The sequence below is a fragment of the Synchiropus splendidus genome, chromosome 1 (assembly GCF_027744825.2).
Source record: "Synchiropus splendidus isolate RoL2022-P1 chromosome 1, RoL_Sspl_1.0, whole genome shotgun sequence".
Taxonomy (NCBI): Eukaryota; Metazoa; Chordata; class Actinopteri; order Syngnathiformes; family Callionymidae; genus Synchiropus; species Synchiropus splendidus.
In genome coordinates this window covers 21,708,126-21,727,566 of record NC_071334.1, presented here as the reverse complement: position 1 = coordinate 21,727,566, position 19,441 = coordinate 21,708,126, and the positions used below count along the sequence as shown (strand labels likewise).

Genomic DNA, 19,441 nt, shown 5'->3' with positions numbered 1-19,441 from the left:
CTTGTTGTTTTTTTCATGATTATTGGTTGAAACACCACCCTTTGGAGAAGCGTAACTTTAGCGTGCAGCATCTCAGCAGAGGTCATGAGGTAAAAGCAGGAGTCTTTGGAGTGTGTCTCCAGGGGCTATGCACCGATGTTTCCACGGTGAGACCTGGTCCTGAGTCACTGAGCATCAGTGAGAAGGACACCTGAGCCGGGGCAGTCACACTCAGCAGCAGAACCTCCAGCTCAGGATTAATTAAAACAAAACGCCGGTCTGGGACGATGGACCCACTCCAGGGTCATGTTGCACTCATGAAAAGTGAGCGGCTCAGATGAAAACCTCGTCTGTCACCGGAGCCCGGCTGGCCATTGTAACTGGTATGCAGCTACTGTCCCTCGATGTCTTCACCGCTCCCTCTAGGCCACCTACGTAGTAGTGAGGATCTTCTGTTTGTGTGCACTCACCTAGTGACCCTGCAGCACACAGCCCCGGAACATCTCCAGGTCAAGGACCGCTTTTAATAGTGGCCACCTGCTCCTCTGGTCCATAGCTGTATGTGTCGTCGCACTTTCTAAATGTGTTTGCTCCGTAGACGACTGCAGCACAAAGTCTCCCTGGGCCACGCTTCCTGACCTAAGTACCTCAATGCTGAAAAGAACTGCACATTCACTCGTGATACTCAAATACTCAAATAAAACCATCTTTTCAATGAAAAGTCAACAGGTCAACTTTAACGTAATCCAGCTGCAGTAGACGGTTCTGTAGTATGAGGGCCTCACTCTATGCAATTCTCGTCTGAGTACCTCACTGATGCCAGAGCTCCTTTAAATGTTATATTTGGTGACTTAAATTGCAGCAAAAGATTATGGATGAATTACATGGAAGTGTAAATGGAATAAAGAGCTGACTGGGGAGTGAACACACTATTATTGTAGTATACTTTATAGTATATGATTATTCAAGAAAGACATATGCCTCCTCTTTACTAAATGTGAGTGCCAACCTCTCAAGCAAGTGTTACACAAGAGTGTTTTCTTTGAGAATATCAGCTAAGGGACTTGTGGTGCTCCATTCTGGCTTCTCCTATTAGACTAATGTGTGTTTTCATACCTGGCATATGACGGCCAGGTATCTCACGACAGATTTGTTGTGACTGGTCTCCCGATCTGATCCAACATGCTGGTTGAATGATTGAGCTGATCTTGCTCCAGGCAACAGGAGGCCTCACTATGTTAATGATGGGGCATTAAAACTGAGGTGTAATAAGTGTTCATTTGAAGTGGCACAGAGATTTGAAGCTTCTGCTGCTTAGAATCTTCGGTTGCTGGGAGGAGGAAATAGTAATCAATTCAACACTTGGACTTCATGAACGTGACGTTGCAAGCGTTTCTTATGTGTGGAAAATACCAAGAACACTATGGGAAAATGATTCTGATTCATCTTGGAACCCTAAATGTAGGACTGACATGTTAGAGTGTGTCTATGCTGATGGTGGGCCCACAGATGTGGCCAAAATGTATCTATGAATCTTTTAAAAATATTACCATACACAAATAAGCAGAAAGAAAGACAACAAAACATAACCTATAAAAACAATCACAAAGAACAACCAAAAATCACCACAGACACAAAATAATATAAGATATTGAACACCCACCCCATTGCTTCTCATGCAAACTTCAGCAAAAACAAAAGATTGTAGTCTTTACCAAGTAACTAAGTGCAGAAACATTATATATAAACCTGAAACTGCACTTGAGTCCCATTCATATGTGTACTTCCAAGTACATATCACACATACATAACATATGAAAGGATTTCAAATATTTTCAAATGCATTTTTGTCCCTCTTATTGTATATGTAATTCTTTCTAATGGTAAACAATAGAGCAACATTTGAATCTACTGGTTTATCTTTGGTCTTTTAACATTTTTCCACATTACAGCAATACATTTTTTTGCAACCAAAATACCAACATCTATAAAAGCACGTTCATTCTTATCATATTTATGTTCTTTCAGGGTAAAGTCCTAATATAAATAACTTGGGGGTCTAATAAGATTTGTTTTTGTAGAATATTTTCTAGTTGTTTTTTAATTTCCACCAAAAAGGTGTAAATATGTTTACATTCCCAAATACAATGGAAAAAAATGCCCTTTATTTTCTAAACATTTTGTACAGTAATCTGGAATGTTTTATGATATTGAAGTCCACAGGTGTCATATATGTTGGCATTAGCCACTTATAATATATAAGTCTAGTCCTGGAATTAATAGTTTTGGAATGTGCTTTAACACAAGCTGTTTCCCATTCTTTTTCTGACAGCTGATTTTGTAAATCACTTGACCAAACATTTTTACTTCTTGGTGTGGTACCTGCTGGACATTCAACTTTTTAAATTATCTCGCTTTTCTGCTTCTACAGAAACTAGTATACTATCATTTCATTTGGCATACTTGAGTATAAGTACAAGTATACTTATTTGTGCTATTTTATAGTATAAAATACATATACTCATAGTAAGCTTGAATAAACTTCTCTTTGTAAGGAGCACCCAGCATTGCATCTTGTGGGAGTCATTGCAGTGGTGCGATATAGAACTTGATGGTTAGATTCTGCAGGGTTGGTCAGCATCTTCTTCCATTCGCTTTTGTTCATATTCATTAAACGCCACACTCTTGCCACTTTAAAATCTGCTCTGTCCCTCAAACCAAAATGAATCAGATTTTATCATCATCACACAAATAACCCAGTTATCCAGTATGACTGTCTATCAAAATAGGAACTTAAGTTCACACAATTTAGACCATCACCTGTCTAACATAGATTATTGTTCGACGGCTGCCCTCTAGTTCCGTCATTGTGAGTGAGCGCTCTGACAATAAAGATGTTATATATACATGACATGTGCATATGCTGAGGTCAGGGGTCAACGTGCACCCAGGTCACACCTGAGAGCATTAGCTCTCTCAAGTGCCTCTGTGGCGTGACACTGAGCAGATAGTAAAGTATGTCTTGTTATTCTGTGCGCACGTGTCACTCAGAACCTCAGCTTTCCAAGGTTGTGAGCCCACTATTAAAGGTTACAGTGTTTTCAAATATAGTTCTCTGTTCCAACAGTCTTCGCTGTGAAGAGGAAAATAGATGCCGACCATGATAAAACCATCGGGATTTAAGGAGTCACCGATGTCAATTCAATCAAGACATAATTGGAAAGCTGGAATGCTGTGGAAGAGATTCTGTACAATTTTGTTTTCATTTCTGACCATAAATTACATTGTGACACGCTGTCATATTGTAACATCACTGGAGGCCCCAAACGTGAAGGCGCAGTAATATCAGCTGAGCAAGTTTTATGTGTCTTTGAGGAAGATGAGCTGGTTCATGCGAAAGAAGAACTTATTTTTATTCGGACCACGACCCTGTGGAACCGACGACCCGCACTTGTCAGAAGATCAAGGGTCCGAAGAGAATGGATTGCTCAAAAAAAAAACTGAGCAGGAATATAAAAATCTATAAATCAAATCGAAGTGGATGATATACTCAGTGTCAGCAGTAGAATATATATAATTTGTGTGAGTGAAAAGTGGGACATACTGTTTTGAGGGTGAGCTTTTTCTCTCCTTTTGTTAATGCTTGCCTTTTGTTAATGTTAGAAAACTGTGAGTAATGCACTCGGTTTCTGAGATTGTTTGACGCTTCCTGAAGAGAATGATCACTGCAGAGTACCGATGATGCCAATGGTTGCCACTTGTCATTTTCGTTAAGTGCAACGTGGCTTAAAAAAAGATTGAAAACCACGAATGCCGATCAAAGCATGTTCATCTGGTGCTGTAGAGAACACGGGCACCACCAACACAGGACTTGAACAGGCTACTTGTTATATGACATAAAAAGAAATAATGAGGACAGAGACAGCATAAACCTCGGTGAGAATTCAGTTTTATTCACATGATTATACGCAGACACACACGATAGATGATATTTCTGAAACAGCAGAGAGCTCCTCTGATTTATCGATCACCATCTGGTGCAGTGGGGTCTAGAATCCAGAACATACTTATAAGTGTAGAATATAAATGTACCATTTATACTTGTAGGTTTATTGCAAAGCCGTAATCTGTTCATGCAGGTTGTACATGTACAGTATAGTGTTGTCTGATTGGTTTACAGAAACAGAAAGCAAACTGTAAAGGCGACAATACATTCATGTCTTCAACTGAAACTTCAAGGGCGCAAACAGTATTAATCAGCACCCGTGAGACGATTCACCTGCAGTAGCAGCCGCAAGCTTGACACAGGAACTGATTATATAGAGACTCCTGCGAGCAACACACAGAGTCACTGCTTCATTTCACACAGCGTAGCTTCAAATGTCCAGCCCCAGCACAATGCCTACCCAGACTAAGACACTGGTTGAGTCTTCTTTTAAAACAGACAACATTCAGATGATTGAACAGATCACTTTCAGAGGTATTGGTAGCGCAGCACCTTAACTCTCTCTCTCTCAGTCAGTAGGAACTTGCTTTCACCAAAGCTGAAGCGTGCTATACTCAGAGCTACAATATTGAGGTTTGCGATGAATTGCAGTTTTTGGGGCAGTCTGTCTTTCTTCCCGATCATGGCTGCAGCGTTACATCCAGACCTCAGCTGTCCCTCTCCTCCATCAAAAAAGGAGGCGAGCAAAGTCTAAGGACAGGCATGGTGACCATCATCTGCACCCCGCTCCACAGATGCCTTTGGTCAAGTCCTGGATCACTCCGGCCTTCACTAGCTTCACCAGGAACTCCTTCTCTTTGGAGATGTTGTGGGTCCAGGACTGTGAGGGAGGGACAGACACAGACACAGACACAGACACACACACACACACACACACACACACACACACACACACACACACACACACACACACACACACACACACACACACACACACACACACACACACACACACACACACACACACACACACACACACACACACACACACACACACACACACACACACACACACACACACACTGTTTACAATGCAGCTCAATACCCTTGGTGAGAAGCATGTAGATAGTTCTCTCACATCACACGGTAAGTCACATGTATGTTCCCTGAGTCTGTGGATCATCCTCCAGACAGATTACCTCTCTCATGGCTGACATCCTGATCTTCTCATAGTAGTGCAGCGGTGCGTGCGGCATGCTCATGTTGTAGCCGAATCCAGCCACAGCCACTTCGTCGCAATTATGAAGAGCCATGGTTATCGCCACAGCACCCAGAGTGGGGATGTTCTGAAAGAGAGGAGGCCAGTGTGAAGGAGTCGCCTGCACCGTGACCTGCAGATGCACAGTAGTAACTCTCTCAGTGGAATATTAGTGGTTGTTATTGTACAGTTCCGACACTGAAAAGTGACATATGGTTCTTATTTATCAACCCTGTGCTACTGCTGTTTGTTTTCAGCAGGCTTCAGATGTGCATCTGCTGTGTGTTCTCAGAGGCCCGGGTGATGCAAACAGACAGAAGGAGAGGTACCAGATCACCTGCTCGTGAATCAACTTTGAATGAAGCATGCAACCACAAACTGTTTTTCTCAGAATACAAAGTGACCAGGAGGCAAATTGTCCTACCCCTCGGCCCAACTGTCCATTGTTGTGGGGTAAACCAATCAGCATGAAGGAGGCCTCCTGAATGAAGTAGGGGTTAAGGATGCGCATGTCACTGGGATCCCGTGGGACGTACCGGGCCACAGACTTCCAGAAGCCTTCAGTACTATGCTAAGAGATGGACAGAGTGAAGAGGTATAGTTAGTGTGATGGCAGACTACATTTATTGTCACAAATACAAACCACAGTGATGCACCCAAACCACCCTCACCTTAGATGAGACTCGGACCAAGTGCAGCCCAGGGCCCTCAGTGGGCCTTCACCTGCATTTATCCAGGCATCATGAAGCTCATGTGAAACTACGTTTTATAGTAATTTGAATTATTAGAGTTGATATAGAGACATTGGGGGTAATTATGGTATAAAAAAACAACAACAATATACACTGTATAAATGATCTGGTTCAAAGAAAGCAGTCCAGTCTGCTCAAAAAAAACATTTGAGAATACACTGGTCAACCTATCTATCTCTCTATCTATATATATATATATATATATATATATATATATAGATAGATATATAGATATATAGATATATAAATCTGTCAAATATATATATATAGATATATATATATATATATCTATATATATATCTATATATATATATAGATATATATATATATATATCTATATATATATCTATATATATATATATTTTTTTTTTTGGACAGATTTTTTTTCGTTGGGATGTTTCTGTTCTTAATTTTGTATATGCTCACCCTGAGGCCCTCGAGAAACTGCACAAACCAAATGTGAGTGTGGAGGAGACAGGAGTGGAAAGTATGAATGTGCAGGAGCAGCCCAGTGAAAGCAATACCCCAGCACAAGCAACGGGGGGTGGAGGTCAACACCATTAAAACACTGATGAAAACACGAGGAGCAAACAAAGACGGAAGCCCCTGTATCAGTGCACTCAAGGCCATTACACTAATGAACAGCAGTGGTCCGTCGGGCCTGAGGGATCTTTATGAACAGTTACAGGGCGTGCAGCAGGTATGCGGCACAGAGCGAGCCAGAGAAAGCAAACAGTGCTGGAATGAGTCATTAGCTCATAGACATAGCGATGTTTCCCCGCTGAGCACGAGAATATAAGACTGTCACTGACTGATGAGCTGGTAATCCTGTCTGACTGAAACCATTTGCTCTTCTTGCTGAGCTGAGAACCTAACACCTCTGGTCTGCTGGCAGCGCCGGGCGGAAACAACAGCCCTCCTAAACAGAGCCTGCATCACATTTCAAGTGCCACTCGCACCCACCAACTGCATCAATGAATTTGTGAGCGATAGTTATATCCAATGTGACTGGATTGTATTCACACAACAGACAGACTTCTGTGGTTCATGATCAGCAGAGTTCTGAATAAAAAGGTACTAAGAGCTGCAGTTGGCCGTGAAGCACTGTCAGCACACCATCAATGGACATTAAACATTGTCACGATGAGTTCTGAAGAGGCCAGGTACGATGAATTACAAAACTCAAAACCATTCCCACTTCAAAATATATCAAACCCATCATCATGTCAGAGAACTACGGTATCACACTTTAAGGTGCACATCCGTCACTCTATTTTGCTACCCTCAGATGCACTGCTGGAGGTCTACGATAAAAGCAGCCTATCATATCATTTTGAGAAAACGAAAGTCAAGGCTCATATTTGAATACAGATAAGGAACATAATGTTCTCTGGTAAGTCCAGCTTAGTACTAAGCACAGTTCCTGCTTGGCTGTACAAGGACTGTGTCGCTCTCCTTTGAGCACTCCTCAAATTATACGTCTGGAGTGAGCACATGACCCACACATTTCAAACTGAGTTATTGGAATCTATGCTTTTCACGGTAAAAAAAATGTGGTTCCATAACCACAAACTGTATCAACTGGATACAATAAAAATAATAATGTACGTGCATAAGAAAAAAAACAATGAGAATGTCCGCCTCCATTTGATGTGTACTGATAGACATGATGAGACGGTTAGATGGTGAGCTATGTAGTGACTCTGGCAGCAGGAATGCACCACGCTCCGACTCAAGCATGTGTGACTGTAAAGCCCCAGAGCCAAGAACAGAGAGCAGAGGAAGTCCTTTGGTATGCTGCCTTTATGCTCAGACATATAATTTACCACGGGTGAGACAAGAGCACTATGCAGGAGGGTGATTGGCTGAAATGAAGTAAAATAAAAGAGATCATCTTTTGGACGGAAGTAAAAAACACTCACTGAAAGCGGATGATAAACGGCAATGGTAAACCTGATTATGTATATATTGAACGATGTGTCCGCAATATTGTAGTTAAAATTTAAAATTATGAAACAGCATTTAACTGGTATTATTAAACACTTGCGCTTGATCACCTTCAATTGGTCATATTTAACAGTTCAACATTGGTGAGCATTAGTAAGCAATGAATGATATTTTGAACAATGGATCCTTCCGCCACACATTCTCACACGAGTTCACATGTGCTCTGATCATATCTACACCAACACTGAACCCTAATATTAAAACGATGAGTCAGAAGTGCTGTCTTTGATGTGAGGCTCTCGCTGGAGTGCCACTGTTATAGCCTTAAGAGAATGCAGCGCCGTCCTTGAGTTAAAGATATCAGTGGTAACAGTACCTGCACCCAGAAACATTAAACTTCAGGAGCATAGCTGCCGAACACACGCACACATGCACGCACACATATAAACATGCACGCACACATGGACACGCGCATTGAAACTTCAACCCTTCATGACAGTTCTGTCATCATTGCAAGTTTGAACAAAAGGCTTGGAGGTTTTGGACTAATGGAGTTTCACATTTGCACCACAACAAAATGTATAGACAACCAATGAACATTAAATCAGTTTAGGCATGTCACTGCTCTAATGAAGTGAATGTATTTGAGGATGTCTTCTGAGCTTCCAAGCTGTTACTCCAACTTCTGACTGCCATCTGGTGGTCTGGATATTAAAATGAGACATTGGAACTTGTAGTCTAATGAACAGCAGTGTGTCACTATCAAAAAATGATTCATCGACACCCTCATCTAAAACTACTACTTCTTCAGTTTGGTCATCAAAGTGCCTATATTACCTATGGTCCAGATTTCATGAAACATGAAACATCTCCAGCTACAAAGTGAATTCTGGGTATTGAATTTGGAGATTTCCTATTTGGACACTCTGGAAAAAGGTTTGAAGTATTTATAGCTTTCAGTGATGAGAACTAAGGACCGACCAATAAATAAATGTGCTATTTTAGAGTACAATAAAAAAACACAATGACCATTTAGATTGTAAATTCACAAGCATGAATGCGGCTAATATGTCCGAAGAATAGCGCAGATGGTTTTGGGCTCTTGAGAGACAATTGTTTTCTTCCAGCCACCACTCTCTGAAATGGCAGCCTACTGGCATTTTGCCATCGGCCACACACCTTCTTCTGCCAGTGGGTGGGTCAGCTGTGACCCGCCTCACCTGCCAAACTCAGTAGACACACTCACTTAACAGGCTAGCCCAATCATCTTATCCCATGTTAAGAAAATAAGATTAAACAGCTCTTTTTCATTGGCACAACCCTATTGCGTATCGGAGGGTGTTTACCAGCAGGTCCAACAAAGAAAATAGCACAAAAATGAATTGTGACTCTCTTTTATACTGTATGATGTTTCAGAAACACAGATCTCTGACCTACCAGCCGCTGGTTGAAGACCATGTACCGCAGCCACTTGAAGTCCAGGGATTTAAAGGCTGAGAGAACAAAGAGTGACTGAGCCTCGTAGAGCTCTGGTTTCTGGATAGCTCCCTCTGGATAAGTGATCCTCATTGTGGTCTTTGTTCCAACATCTTTCTCAAACCCTCTGATAGGAGCTTCATTCAACCTTAAGAAAGTAAAGGTGGTATAAGATTGATATCACTGTTAAAGCAAGTAAATATTGTTACTGGCGTAAATAATGGTCATTGTTTTAGAAACCGAAGACCTAAATCTTAATTCCAAAAATGTATACAAACCTAACCACCACATCAAAAGCATCGATTTTCTGTCCCAGCGACCTGTTGGTGAGGATTCCTCCATTTCCGACGATGATGCAGGTTTTACAGCTCAAACTGCCAAAACACAAAGTGCAACAGATTGCAGATGCAATTTTGTACTGTATTACATCACAGACATCACCAATATTTTGGGACAATCAATATTTCACCTGAGTTTCTCAGAGTCCTCAACCATTGATCAGATTTTTCCTTTTTGATGACCGCATTTTAAGTTAACAAGTCATGTGAACATAACCACTCCTTTCTGTCATTAATGTATTTTCTCAAGAACCAAAACTGAGTTCCCATGTCATTGACGAAAAATAAAAAAATCATAGCAGGACCAAAGTTGAAAGGTCAGTAATATTGTTCATTTTCTCTGCACATTTCTGTTGTGTTGTTCAAAGGAGCAACAATGTACCCAAGATACTATTTTGAAAAAAAACAGAATGGAATATATGTGCGCAAATACCCTGTGGGAATCACACATATATGACACATGAAAAATAGCTAGACAAGAAAGCAAATAGCACCCCAAAATAAGTGCTGATCTGTATTCAAGATTTTATTGGCTGCACTTCCCATTAAAATGATGAATAGCTGCTTTGCTTGCAACTGTATATTTTTATGTGAAACATCTGGTTCCAATGTCACATCCCCAAAATTGAGGAATGAAGGAGCATAATTTTACCTGTCCAATTCATTGCCCAAACCATAGTTTTTTGTGGCTGCCAGAAGAAGATCTATAACTCCATCTGTGGATTTGAAAAAGCAAAGGGAGGAATTCAGAATCAAAGAGGAGCAAATATGGATTTTTCTGCATTCCCCCCCATCTGAGCATGATATTTGGAGCACAACTCCGCTATCCGTGTTTAATGAGGCAGGGGTCCGGGCCAACAACAGGGTGGGCAAACGCTTATGTTTTTTGGGGTTTTTTTTTTTTACACTCATTATGCAATCATTAAAGAATGAGCCTTGAGTCTGACTCCTCAGGGGACAGATCCACATGCTATAACAGCATGTGAACAAGGTGAGGCTGTAAACAACGTGAAACCAATTTCCATGATAAAAGGCTTCTTTTTTTGGCCTCTCTCATCTGTCCCTTAAAATCGTCTTGCAAAAATGCCAACGAGGCAACAGGATGAAATAAACAGTACACGCTTGGTCAATTTTGAAACCACTAAACACTAATACTTTTAGCTACCTTTGGATTCAGTTTGTCTCTCACCATTGTGTTTGCTAGGATAATAAAGAAAATCACTCATGAAAAAAGCGGCTCTGTTGTTAAACTGTTGACTCAGTCTGCAGCAGTGTTTTGCATGATATCCTGTTCACTATTGAGGACATTTTCAAACTTGTGGTTAACTCAGGTGGAAACACCGGGGCATACCTTGTGACCTCACACCAAACGGAGGGGGGTAGTCACCAACTTTGTAAAACTTCTTGTAGCCGGGATCGAGGAACATGGGAGCTGGTTTGTGGAACCTGTCAGGAGAACAAGAATGAAGAACTGATGAAGTTTGACAAATAAAATTGTGTGTTTTCTGTTATATTCATTCCCACAGTAAGGTGTACCGATTCAAAGACAGATAGCAGCCTCAATAAGAGGATTTGTGGTATTAGGTTTCCTGCTTATCTACAGTCTATTACCTTCACCAAACCAAGTTGGTCTGAGATAACATTTGGGCATAGACGGAGCAGAGGATTTTACCCAAGGCTTAACACAGCGCGATTTGTGGTGAATTCATCAGTGAAGATTCATTCATTCAAGAAAAATTTTCAAATTTCCAGTAACTATTGTTTCCAACCAGGTGGAGAGGAATTGTAACATAAATAAATCAGTGGCTGTACGACAGAGCAGCAAGGAGGGATGCAAGTTAACCTGAGTGAGACCCACATGTCCCACTTTCATATGAAATACCACCTTGAGTATATAAAGAATTGTCAAGTTAAACAGGACGTCTGTACTCGAGCGTAGGAGAGGACATGAACTCAAACAAGAATGTTCAGTAGAATAAAAGTCAAGAAAAACATTAAGTGTGCAGTGTGATGTGTAATTTACCGCAGAAAAGGCAAATGAGCTCCGATTTGTCCAAACAAAATAATAATCAGGGAATGGTTAACAGTCCTCAAAATCATTGAAAGGTTTTCAGGAACATTAAAAAACTGTTAACAAATCAACTAATGGCAGAGGTTTAGACCTTTGTTTCATCACTCTAATTTGTAGGCAAGTATACAAATCAATTTGCACACACAATTATTAAAGTGTTGAAAAGGTGAATATCAATTCATTCATATTCTGATTTGAACTAAGGGCAGCAGTTTCATCTGCCACACTTGGACGTCTCTCGCACTTTCCTTTGTTTGGGTTTTCTAACTCTATAATGGACTGAAATCGTACCACCGTTCTCTCATGAGAAAAGAAAAAAGATATTTTTACAGCTTTCTCCAAGCATGTTTCACTAGTGACACAGTATGAAGGCTTGGAGGTTTGCACTGGGTGGTGCTTTTCTCACGCACTGGGACATGAGTGAAGCAGAGGAGGGCAAAAATAGGATTTGAATTCATACTGGTCTAAACTTAGAACCACATCATATTCCGATACATTTTAAAAATACTAGACAAACATTTGCAGGTGGCAGGGCTTTTATAGTATGAGAACTAAGCCGCACTTTAATAATGTAAACCCAGGAATGCGATCTTCCCATACCACTCTGTCCTAAGAGAGCAGCATTCCATAAAACGATTCAGACTTACTAAGTCTGCAGAGGAGGTTAGTGCAGTAAGTTTCATATTCCAATTTCTCAATTCATTACAAGTTGAACTCTAAACAATTTATGTTCTTTATTACAGGTCCTGCCAGTGAAAGTGTACCTATACCACTGGAAGCAATATCAAGTGCTTAGGGCTGTATAATTCTGACAAGATTCCTACCTTGGATAAATAGCGGTCATCTTGGCAGCTGTATAGCCAGGCTTGCATGTGCCCTCGCTGAGATTGCCATACTTGTAAACCAGCTCCAAAGGTCTGTAGCACATGAAGAGACAGACAACAGATAGACATCAACGCAGCCCATGATGGCAATACTGATACAATCCCCTGTGGCGTTAACTTGCATAACTTTTAAAACCCTTTTAGTAAAGCTTCAGAATACACTGTGGAAATGTTGACTCCCTACGAGCCAACCCTTACACCCTCAGGTGGGTCCATTCTGGCAGAGGGACAAATTAAAATAAAATGTAAGTAAATTAAAATATAGCTATTGACAAACACACCTAACAGTAAGACAAGCAATATACTCACAAACTTGCATTCAGCCTCAGGAGGAAACCCTGCTGGTCGTACACTGTAAAACAGGACAGAAACAACTTTAAAGACTACGAGGATTTATGGCTCATTCTGGATTGAACCCAAAAATAAAAGCAAAATACACACATCAGAACCATAATTTACTTTCCACAAGCAGCACTGTGCGAGTCAGTGCCACAGAAATTTCACATTTCTGTCATTATATGGAGGAGAGGAGGAGCATGATTCATCTGTCATCCTTGCCAATCAGTACTTTATAAAACACAGTCAACTGTGCTCACAATCTTTTTAGAGATTGATTCAACCATCAACAGAGCCATTCGACAGTTTTGGAGTGGGAAACTGAGCAAATATAATGCTCAGTTAGCAGCACAACATCCGTTGGACATGCTCATCTTCCCTGTGCTCCCATGACAACAAAAGCACTATCCACACGTGAGGATGAGGAATGGGTCAGTTTGTCCAGAAACAGTTGACAGGTGAAGTGGAAATTCAGCTCGCCAGCAAAGAATATTGTTATAAGCAAAAGCAAATTATTGTTAAGGAGTTCTACAAATTTCATAAACAAGGTTCAACTGCTTGACTTAACTATTCAATCATTATCAAATGAATGTGTACATACTTACCATATTCATATTCCTTTGTTATTCAGTGCTTTATTTTCATATCTTCTTAACATATCTTTTTCATTCAACATGTAGTCGAGTCTATCAGTTTTGTTTTGGTTTTTTTTTTTTTTAGAACTAGGAAGATGTTTTCAGTCTGTAGGAAAGCAGAGCATGGGATGGCGTATGGACGAAAGAGTGGGTGGGAGTGTTAAAGATGAGGCTGCTAAGGTCAGAGGTCTATTCACCTATGCTCATGAAATTTGTGAACAGAAACTAAAATGACGAACGGCTTCAGAGTTTCCTTCAAATAAGCAAAACTCAAGAGAACCGCTTTACAACACTTGACACCGGATCACAGTGTCGTAGTTAAATAGCTGCAAAATTAAAGACACGGCTTATACCTGATTTTACTGACGGTCCCACTGGGAAAATGTTATCCACATCTCTGTCTGCAAAATACAAGTATCCATAGAGGTCCCATAGCATATTAGCTAGTGTTCGTTTCATTGGTGATACGAGGTGACATTGACATTGGTGATAATCCAGCTTGTAATAAATATAAAAATTGCTTTAGATTTGTTATAATTTTCGTTTTTTGAAGGATTAAAAACATCTGTTTTTAATGACATTAAAATGAAATGACATTTGTAAGGGCTGCCACTAGTACTGTAGTTACTAAACTAGTAAGATGTTGCTTTATACAGTGGTACCTTGGTTCTCAACCACAATCCGTTCCAGACGGCCGTTCGAGAAGCGATTTGTTCGAAATCTGAATTGATTTTTCCCATTACAATGAATGGAAAAAGAAATAATGCGTTCCAAGCCTTAAAATAGGCTTTTGTAGGAGTGAATGTAGAGTGTCTGCTGCAGGTGCGCTGTTCCTCTATGTGTGTGGCCGCTGCATGTGGGAGGGGTTGCCGAGTGAGTGACGTCTCTCCAGAAGTGAAGAGGTGCCCGGTGCGTGTCCAGCTCTGAATGTGCGCTTCTGTGCAGTTTGGCTGTGACAAAGTCATAAACCAAGTAACGCCCTCATCCCTGTCCCAGCTCCAGCCAACAACAGGACATCAAACCCTGGAGTGTGCGCTCCAGCCTCGGAGGTGTGGAGAGCGAGCACCTCCCCTGTGACACTATACCACAGTCCAGTGCGGAGACAGGGAAGGTTTTACACCTCAACATGAAGAAAAAACAGTCAGTAAATGTAGCCAACGGGACACGTCTGCATACAGAGGCTGCGTTATACACAATAACAAAGCACGTCATGGGTCAGCTGATCGGTCCGTGCACGTTATGTTTTTTCCAGCTTTTTTCGGGGGCATTCGAGTTGTGGATTTTCATTCAAAATCAGAAGCAAAAAAATCTCAACATTTTTGTTCGAACCCCGATTTGTTCCAATTCCGGGACATTTGAAAACCGAGGTACCACTGTACTTCAGTCTGGAACTAGGGATACACCAAAAGTATATATGTGATCTCAGTTTTGCATCAGTCCACTGTGGTTCAACACTAATCTTACAAGTCAACACGTGAATCCTAAAACTGCCAGGCTGCCAACAATCTTATTATCGAGTGTTAAACTAAAAAAGGTTGGGCTCACTTTGCATAATAACTCTGACAAAAGATGCTAGTGCAGATCATGTGGTTCGAACCAGTGAATGGATAATGAACAAAGAAAAAAATCCATCCAAAACAAATCAAACAGTAAAACTACCTACGAGCACCAAATACATTTTAAACTGCCTCAACAACATGACTAGGCAACTAGAGGCTTAATGACCACTAAAAGATTAGTTCTAAAAGCTTGACGCTTTGCTGCTCCTTAACTGCACTTAAACGTTTGCAGTTTAAGGTCAAGCCTGACTGTAACAAACAAAGCTGCTGCTCTTGGCACACTATTTTCCTCATCAAAAATGGATACTAGCTTAAAGTGTAAAGAGCAACAACCTTTTAATGAACTTCTGGGGCAGAATTTCATCCAAACTGTCAGTGTACCACCCTCCGATGGAGCCATTTCCTAAATTGCTAGCAAATGCTGCTTTGCCTCAGGTGGAGAACTCATTTTCCTTTATTAAATATCACAAGTTGAGAAGAAGTTAAACTTCTGGAAGAAGCGTGTTGCTATAATAACAGGAGTCAGATGTGTAAAGTGAAGCAAGATGTCTCAGGTAGATTTGTTTAGAAACCAAACCAAGCCTACACATCACAGTGTGAGATGGAGTAGGTGGAGTTTCCCTATAGTACTTCAATTTTCAAATTGTCAACTAAAAAAAAACTCCTATCTCTAGTATTTACAGTTAAAAATAGTGGGTTTTTCAAAATCCATTTTTTCCTTGGATATGATTCCCACTTAACGTAGGAAGTTATTTACTTAGATAATTACCATTTTCACAAAACCAACTTTCCCCAGTTGGTTGCGATATTCTCTCTCTAAAAACACAGGGTCACGCATTGCCAGGACAAATGGCGCTGCTGAGCTCAGTGAGTTCCCAACTGCGCCTGTCGTTCATAATGCCATTCTAAAAGAGGAGCTCCCCTCTGTGGCTGAAATGTAAAACGCAGTCAAAATGAGGAACGCTCGCGTTCCCTTTATCTAGCCTGAATCAATCCTCCCATGTTCAATATTATATACCTAAATCACTATGCGGGTGAAGGAAAATTCTACATATGTTAATGAAATATTTTATGGCAACAACATGAGATGCAACAGTAAATGACAAGTGTCTTACATATATATATATAGCTGCATTTATTTAAACATCACCCATTGACATTTACCATACACAGATTACACAACGTACATCTTATTTAATAGATTGATCAAAAAGCTAAAATAAATGTAATTTTAGCTTGTAATAAATGACTGCTTTTGTTTTCCAGTCATACATTTAAACCTAAATACAGTACAGTTATATTTACTTTCCCCATGTATTTGTGTATTGGCATTTATGTTCAGTTGCATTTCCCTACTCCAGAATATTTTTGAAGTTTTAGAGGCTGAGACATTTTAATAGCTCATCCCAGTTTTCATCGTTGGTTCTGTGCACAACCGAGAGCTTTTGTTTTTCTCTTAGCTCAAGTACTATCAATATTCCTAATATGACAAGCAGGTTATTTCTGTGTGTCCTCTGGTCTACTTTGTTTGCGAGAGGCAGTGGCCCTGAGCAAACTAAATGGGTCTTTCACCACACCTCACCTTGTGACAGCACCAGTGAGCAGGGTCCGTCACACCCTTCCATTCTGATCTCCTTTTTCCCATTACACTCATTAATGCCATTAAGGGTCAATGTTTTTGGTCCTGAGTACAAATTGTTTATCAATTTTCCCTCAGAATTTGTCTAATCTTTATACAAACCGTTTACAACTTAAAGGGATTTGTGACAATAATGTGACAGGCCTACAATAAATCGACTGATGTTTGTGTCCCTCTTTATGGAGATGGATGGCCTTTCTTAACTTCACCGTATCTGGAAAAATGCATTGAGGGCTTACACATTCACTTCTGTAGTTTTTGTTCCCACAATGATGTTGACTCCTTAGGAAGCCTTAAGCTTAGTGTATTCCTATCCAAAGCTATAGTCATTTTAAGCACGGTGAGGGGCTCATGGTTCTATATATTATTTTTGAAAAGCGAGTGACGAATAGAATTGAATAATTTTGATCCTTTCAAGCGTTCCCAGTCCATACACGCGGCAACAAGAGGCTTTTTACACCAGCTCTGTGTCAGTTCCGGTTTCCAAACGTAATTTGAAACCAGCCACCGTGTTCAGATGGGAGAAAGACTGTTTTGGAAGCAGAAAAGTACGTTCACAGCTGGAACTGTGACATAATCGGTGGCCGTACTGAATTCTACAATTTTGTCTGCAAAACATAACTTCTTCACACGTTACATACCACATCACCATCATTGGTTGAATGGTGGATAAAAACAACCGCAAAGAAACAAACACTGTCAGAATATCTGTGCAACCGCCTGACTTTATAAAGCATTCCTACTACAGTTCCACTGATACTTCCATGAACGATCACAAGTCAACACATGATCCTAAAACTGCCAGGTTGCCAACAATCTTATTATCAAGTGTTAAACTAAAAAAGGTTGGGCACACTTCACAATCACAAGCTGAAGAGTAGCCAAACAAGAAATAGAGAGGAGAGAGGGGTTGAAATAAACATCTCTGATGAGAGGTAAGAGGAAAGCAATTTAGTCTGCATTTGACACAACACATTTTATACAATCCTTGTTCATAAATTGCCAGCTAGACTGTTCAATAAGTATTAGTGTTTCCATTTTGTGTGACTGAAGTTCACATCCCTGCTGCTCAGAAATGAGGCCTGCTTGGACGGTATCAAGTTAAAACACAGATATGCAGATGAAGATGAGGATTTCTGTGAGAGCCACGAACGAGGATCAGTATCAACATCACAGTGCAGACAATTCCAAAGATATGGGGTTGCTGATGGAGAGACTGATCAGTTCAGTTCAACATCCTTGCTCACTGACCTGATCTGAATCCCCTGCCTCGGGAACTGATCCTCCCTGAATAGTAGAGATATCCCAAGACCAGCATGGAGCACAGGCCCAGGAAAAGGTTGCGACTGAGTTTCATTCTCAAGCCAGCTACAACACATGACACCGCCAGCCTGGGAAAAAGGAGAGGATCATAATCAGGTTAGGACAAGCAAACAACCCCAGACTGCCCCGCTGCTTTGCTCTGATATCTGGTCTGTTACCTCCTGGGATTTGATTTGTAACGATCCAAGTGATGCTAAACGCGTGCTCAACACATCCTCACTGTGGAGCCGTGTTGTCCATCACTTATCTCAAGCTCTACATGATCCTTTCAGAGACTCGTGTGTTGTTGAAGACAGATGCCTGCAATAACGGTAAACATCCGTCTCCTTCACAGTCCATCCGTGTTATCCATAACGCCAGCGGCCCTAATCCACCTCCGTATGAACGCATGATAAAGACGTGAAAACGGAGCAGCAACAGCATCCACCTCCAACACTTGCCATCGTTAGTCAGCACGGTCAGAGTAGCGTGTTTCTAAAGCTAGCAGCTAGCGACGTCTGCTGCTTCACAGAATGCAGTTCACACGTCAATAGCGCAAGTGTCAAACCCAACCGACTTTAGGGAGATAAGGTTAATAAAACATCACCCCAGCTAGAGAGAGAGATGACAACGCCACCTTTGCAGCAACACGTCCCCGGTAAAGACATGAGTGGCAGGCTACATTAGCAGGCAGGCTAGGGACAGACACTTACTCACAATATTCAAGTTGACCTGGAGACGCTCGCCGATTCCTTCCTGCGTGTCGCCCGCCGACACTTACGTAGGCATCGGCCAACATTAAGGGGACTGGGGATTAACTCAACAGCCATATTTCATTCATCGTTTTACGAGAACGGTGAATACAAAAGCATCCTGCTTTCAAGCAGCACTGGTCCGCTCGCTACGCCTCTGAGCAGGAGGAGCGTCTCAGCGCGCATCGCCACGGTTAAAGCTGCCTACGTTTACATGCAGCAAAGAACTTCTGAAAACGGATCAATTGCCTTGGTCGGTCTCGGATGGGAAATTATGGAAAACAAGCGCATCAATAAAACAAATTTGGCGAGGTTCCGGTGCCAATATGTGACGTTTATTCAACATTGTTCAGAGGCCGCTATGAAAAAAATAGTGGCTATCCGATGCTCGGACACCAATGAAAAGCAACATTGTTCCTGGAATGCTGCAATGAATTGGCTACAAACTGCCAGTCAAGAATGGGCGCTTATGCAATAGTCTATAATAATGAAAATGAACAAATAAAGAATTTTGCTATATTGTTTTGTAGTAAATTATAAAAATTCCTGATAACTGATAACCAATAA

The 19,441-nt window shown here is 41.1% G+C and overlaps 1 protein-coding gene across 3 annotated transcripts; it reads right to left on the bottom strand.

Annotated features, from left to right (window-relative positions):
• Positions 1-3,576: 3,576 nt before the first annotated feature.
• On the bottom strand, positions 3,577-19,024 carry st3gal3a (ST3 beta-galactoside alpha-2,3-sialyltransferase 3a). 3 transcript variants are annotated; one of them, XM_053853679.1, is made up of 11 exons: positions 18,836-19,024; positions 18,072-18,211; positions 12,961-13,003; positions 12,592-12,684; positions 11,048-11,142; positions 10,349-10,412; positions 9,637-9,732; positions 9,320-9,506; positions 5,608-5,754; positions 5,125-5,271; positions 3,577-4,805 (listed from the first exon to the last, which is right to left on the bottom strand). In XM_053853679.1, exons 1-11 carry the CDS (start codon positions 18,919-18,921, stop codon positions 4,698-4,700), a joined length of 1,206 nt encoding a protein of 401 aa, XP_053709654.1. In that variant the 5' UTR covers positions 18,922-19,024; the 3' UTR covers positions 3,577-4,697. The 3 variants fall into 3 exon arrangements, with proteins under 3 accessions (XP_053709654.1, XP_053709656.1, XP_053709655.1); XM_053853681.1 differs by lacking the exon at positions 18,836-19,024 and adding an exon at positions 18,302-18,816; XM_053853680.1 differs by having other exon boundaries at positions 3,578-4,805; positions 18,840-18,984.
• Between the last annotated feature and the right edge of the window lie 417 nt (positions 19,025-19,441).

Bases quoted from the DNA above. Each gene is read 5' to 3' on its own strand.
- st3gal3a (XM_053853679.1), bottom strand. From the start codon at position 18,921: ATGTTGGCCGATGCCTACGTAAGTGTCGGCGGGCGACACGCAGGAAGG. The intron at 12,685-12,960 runs GTGAGTATATTG...CATGTGCTACAG, and splicing joins CTGAGGCTGAATGCAAGTTT to ACCTTTGGAGCTGGTTTACA. The intron at 9,507-9,636 runs GTTTGTATACAT...TACTTTCTTAAG, and splicing joins GCTTTTGATGTGGTGGTTAG to GTTGAATGAAGCTCCTATCA.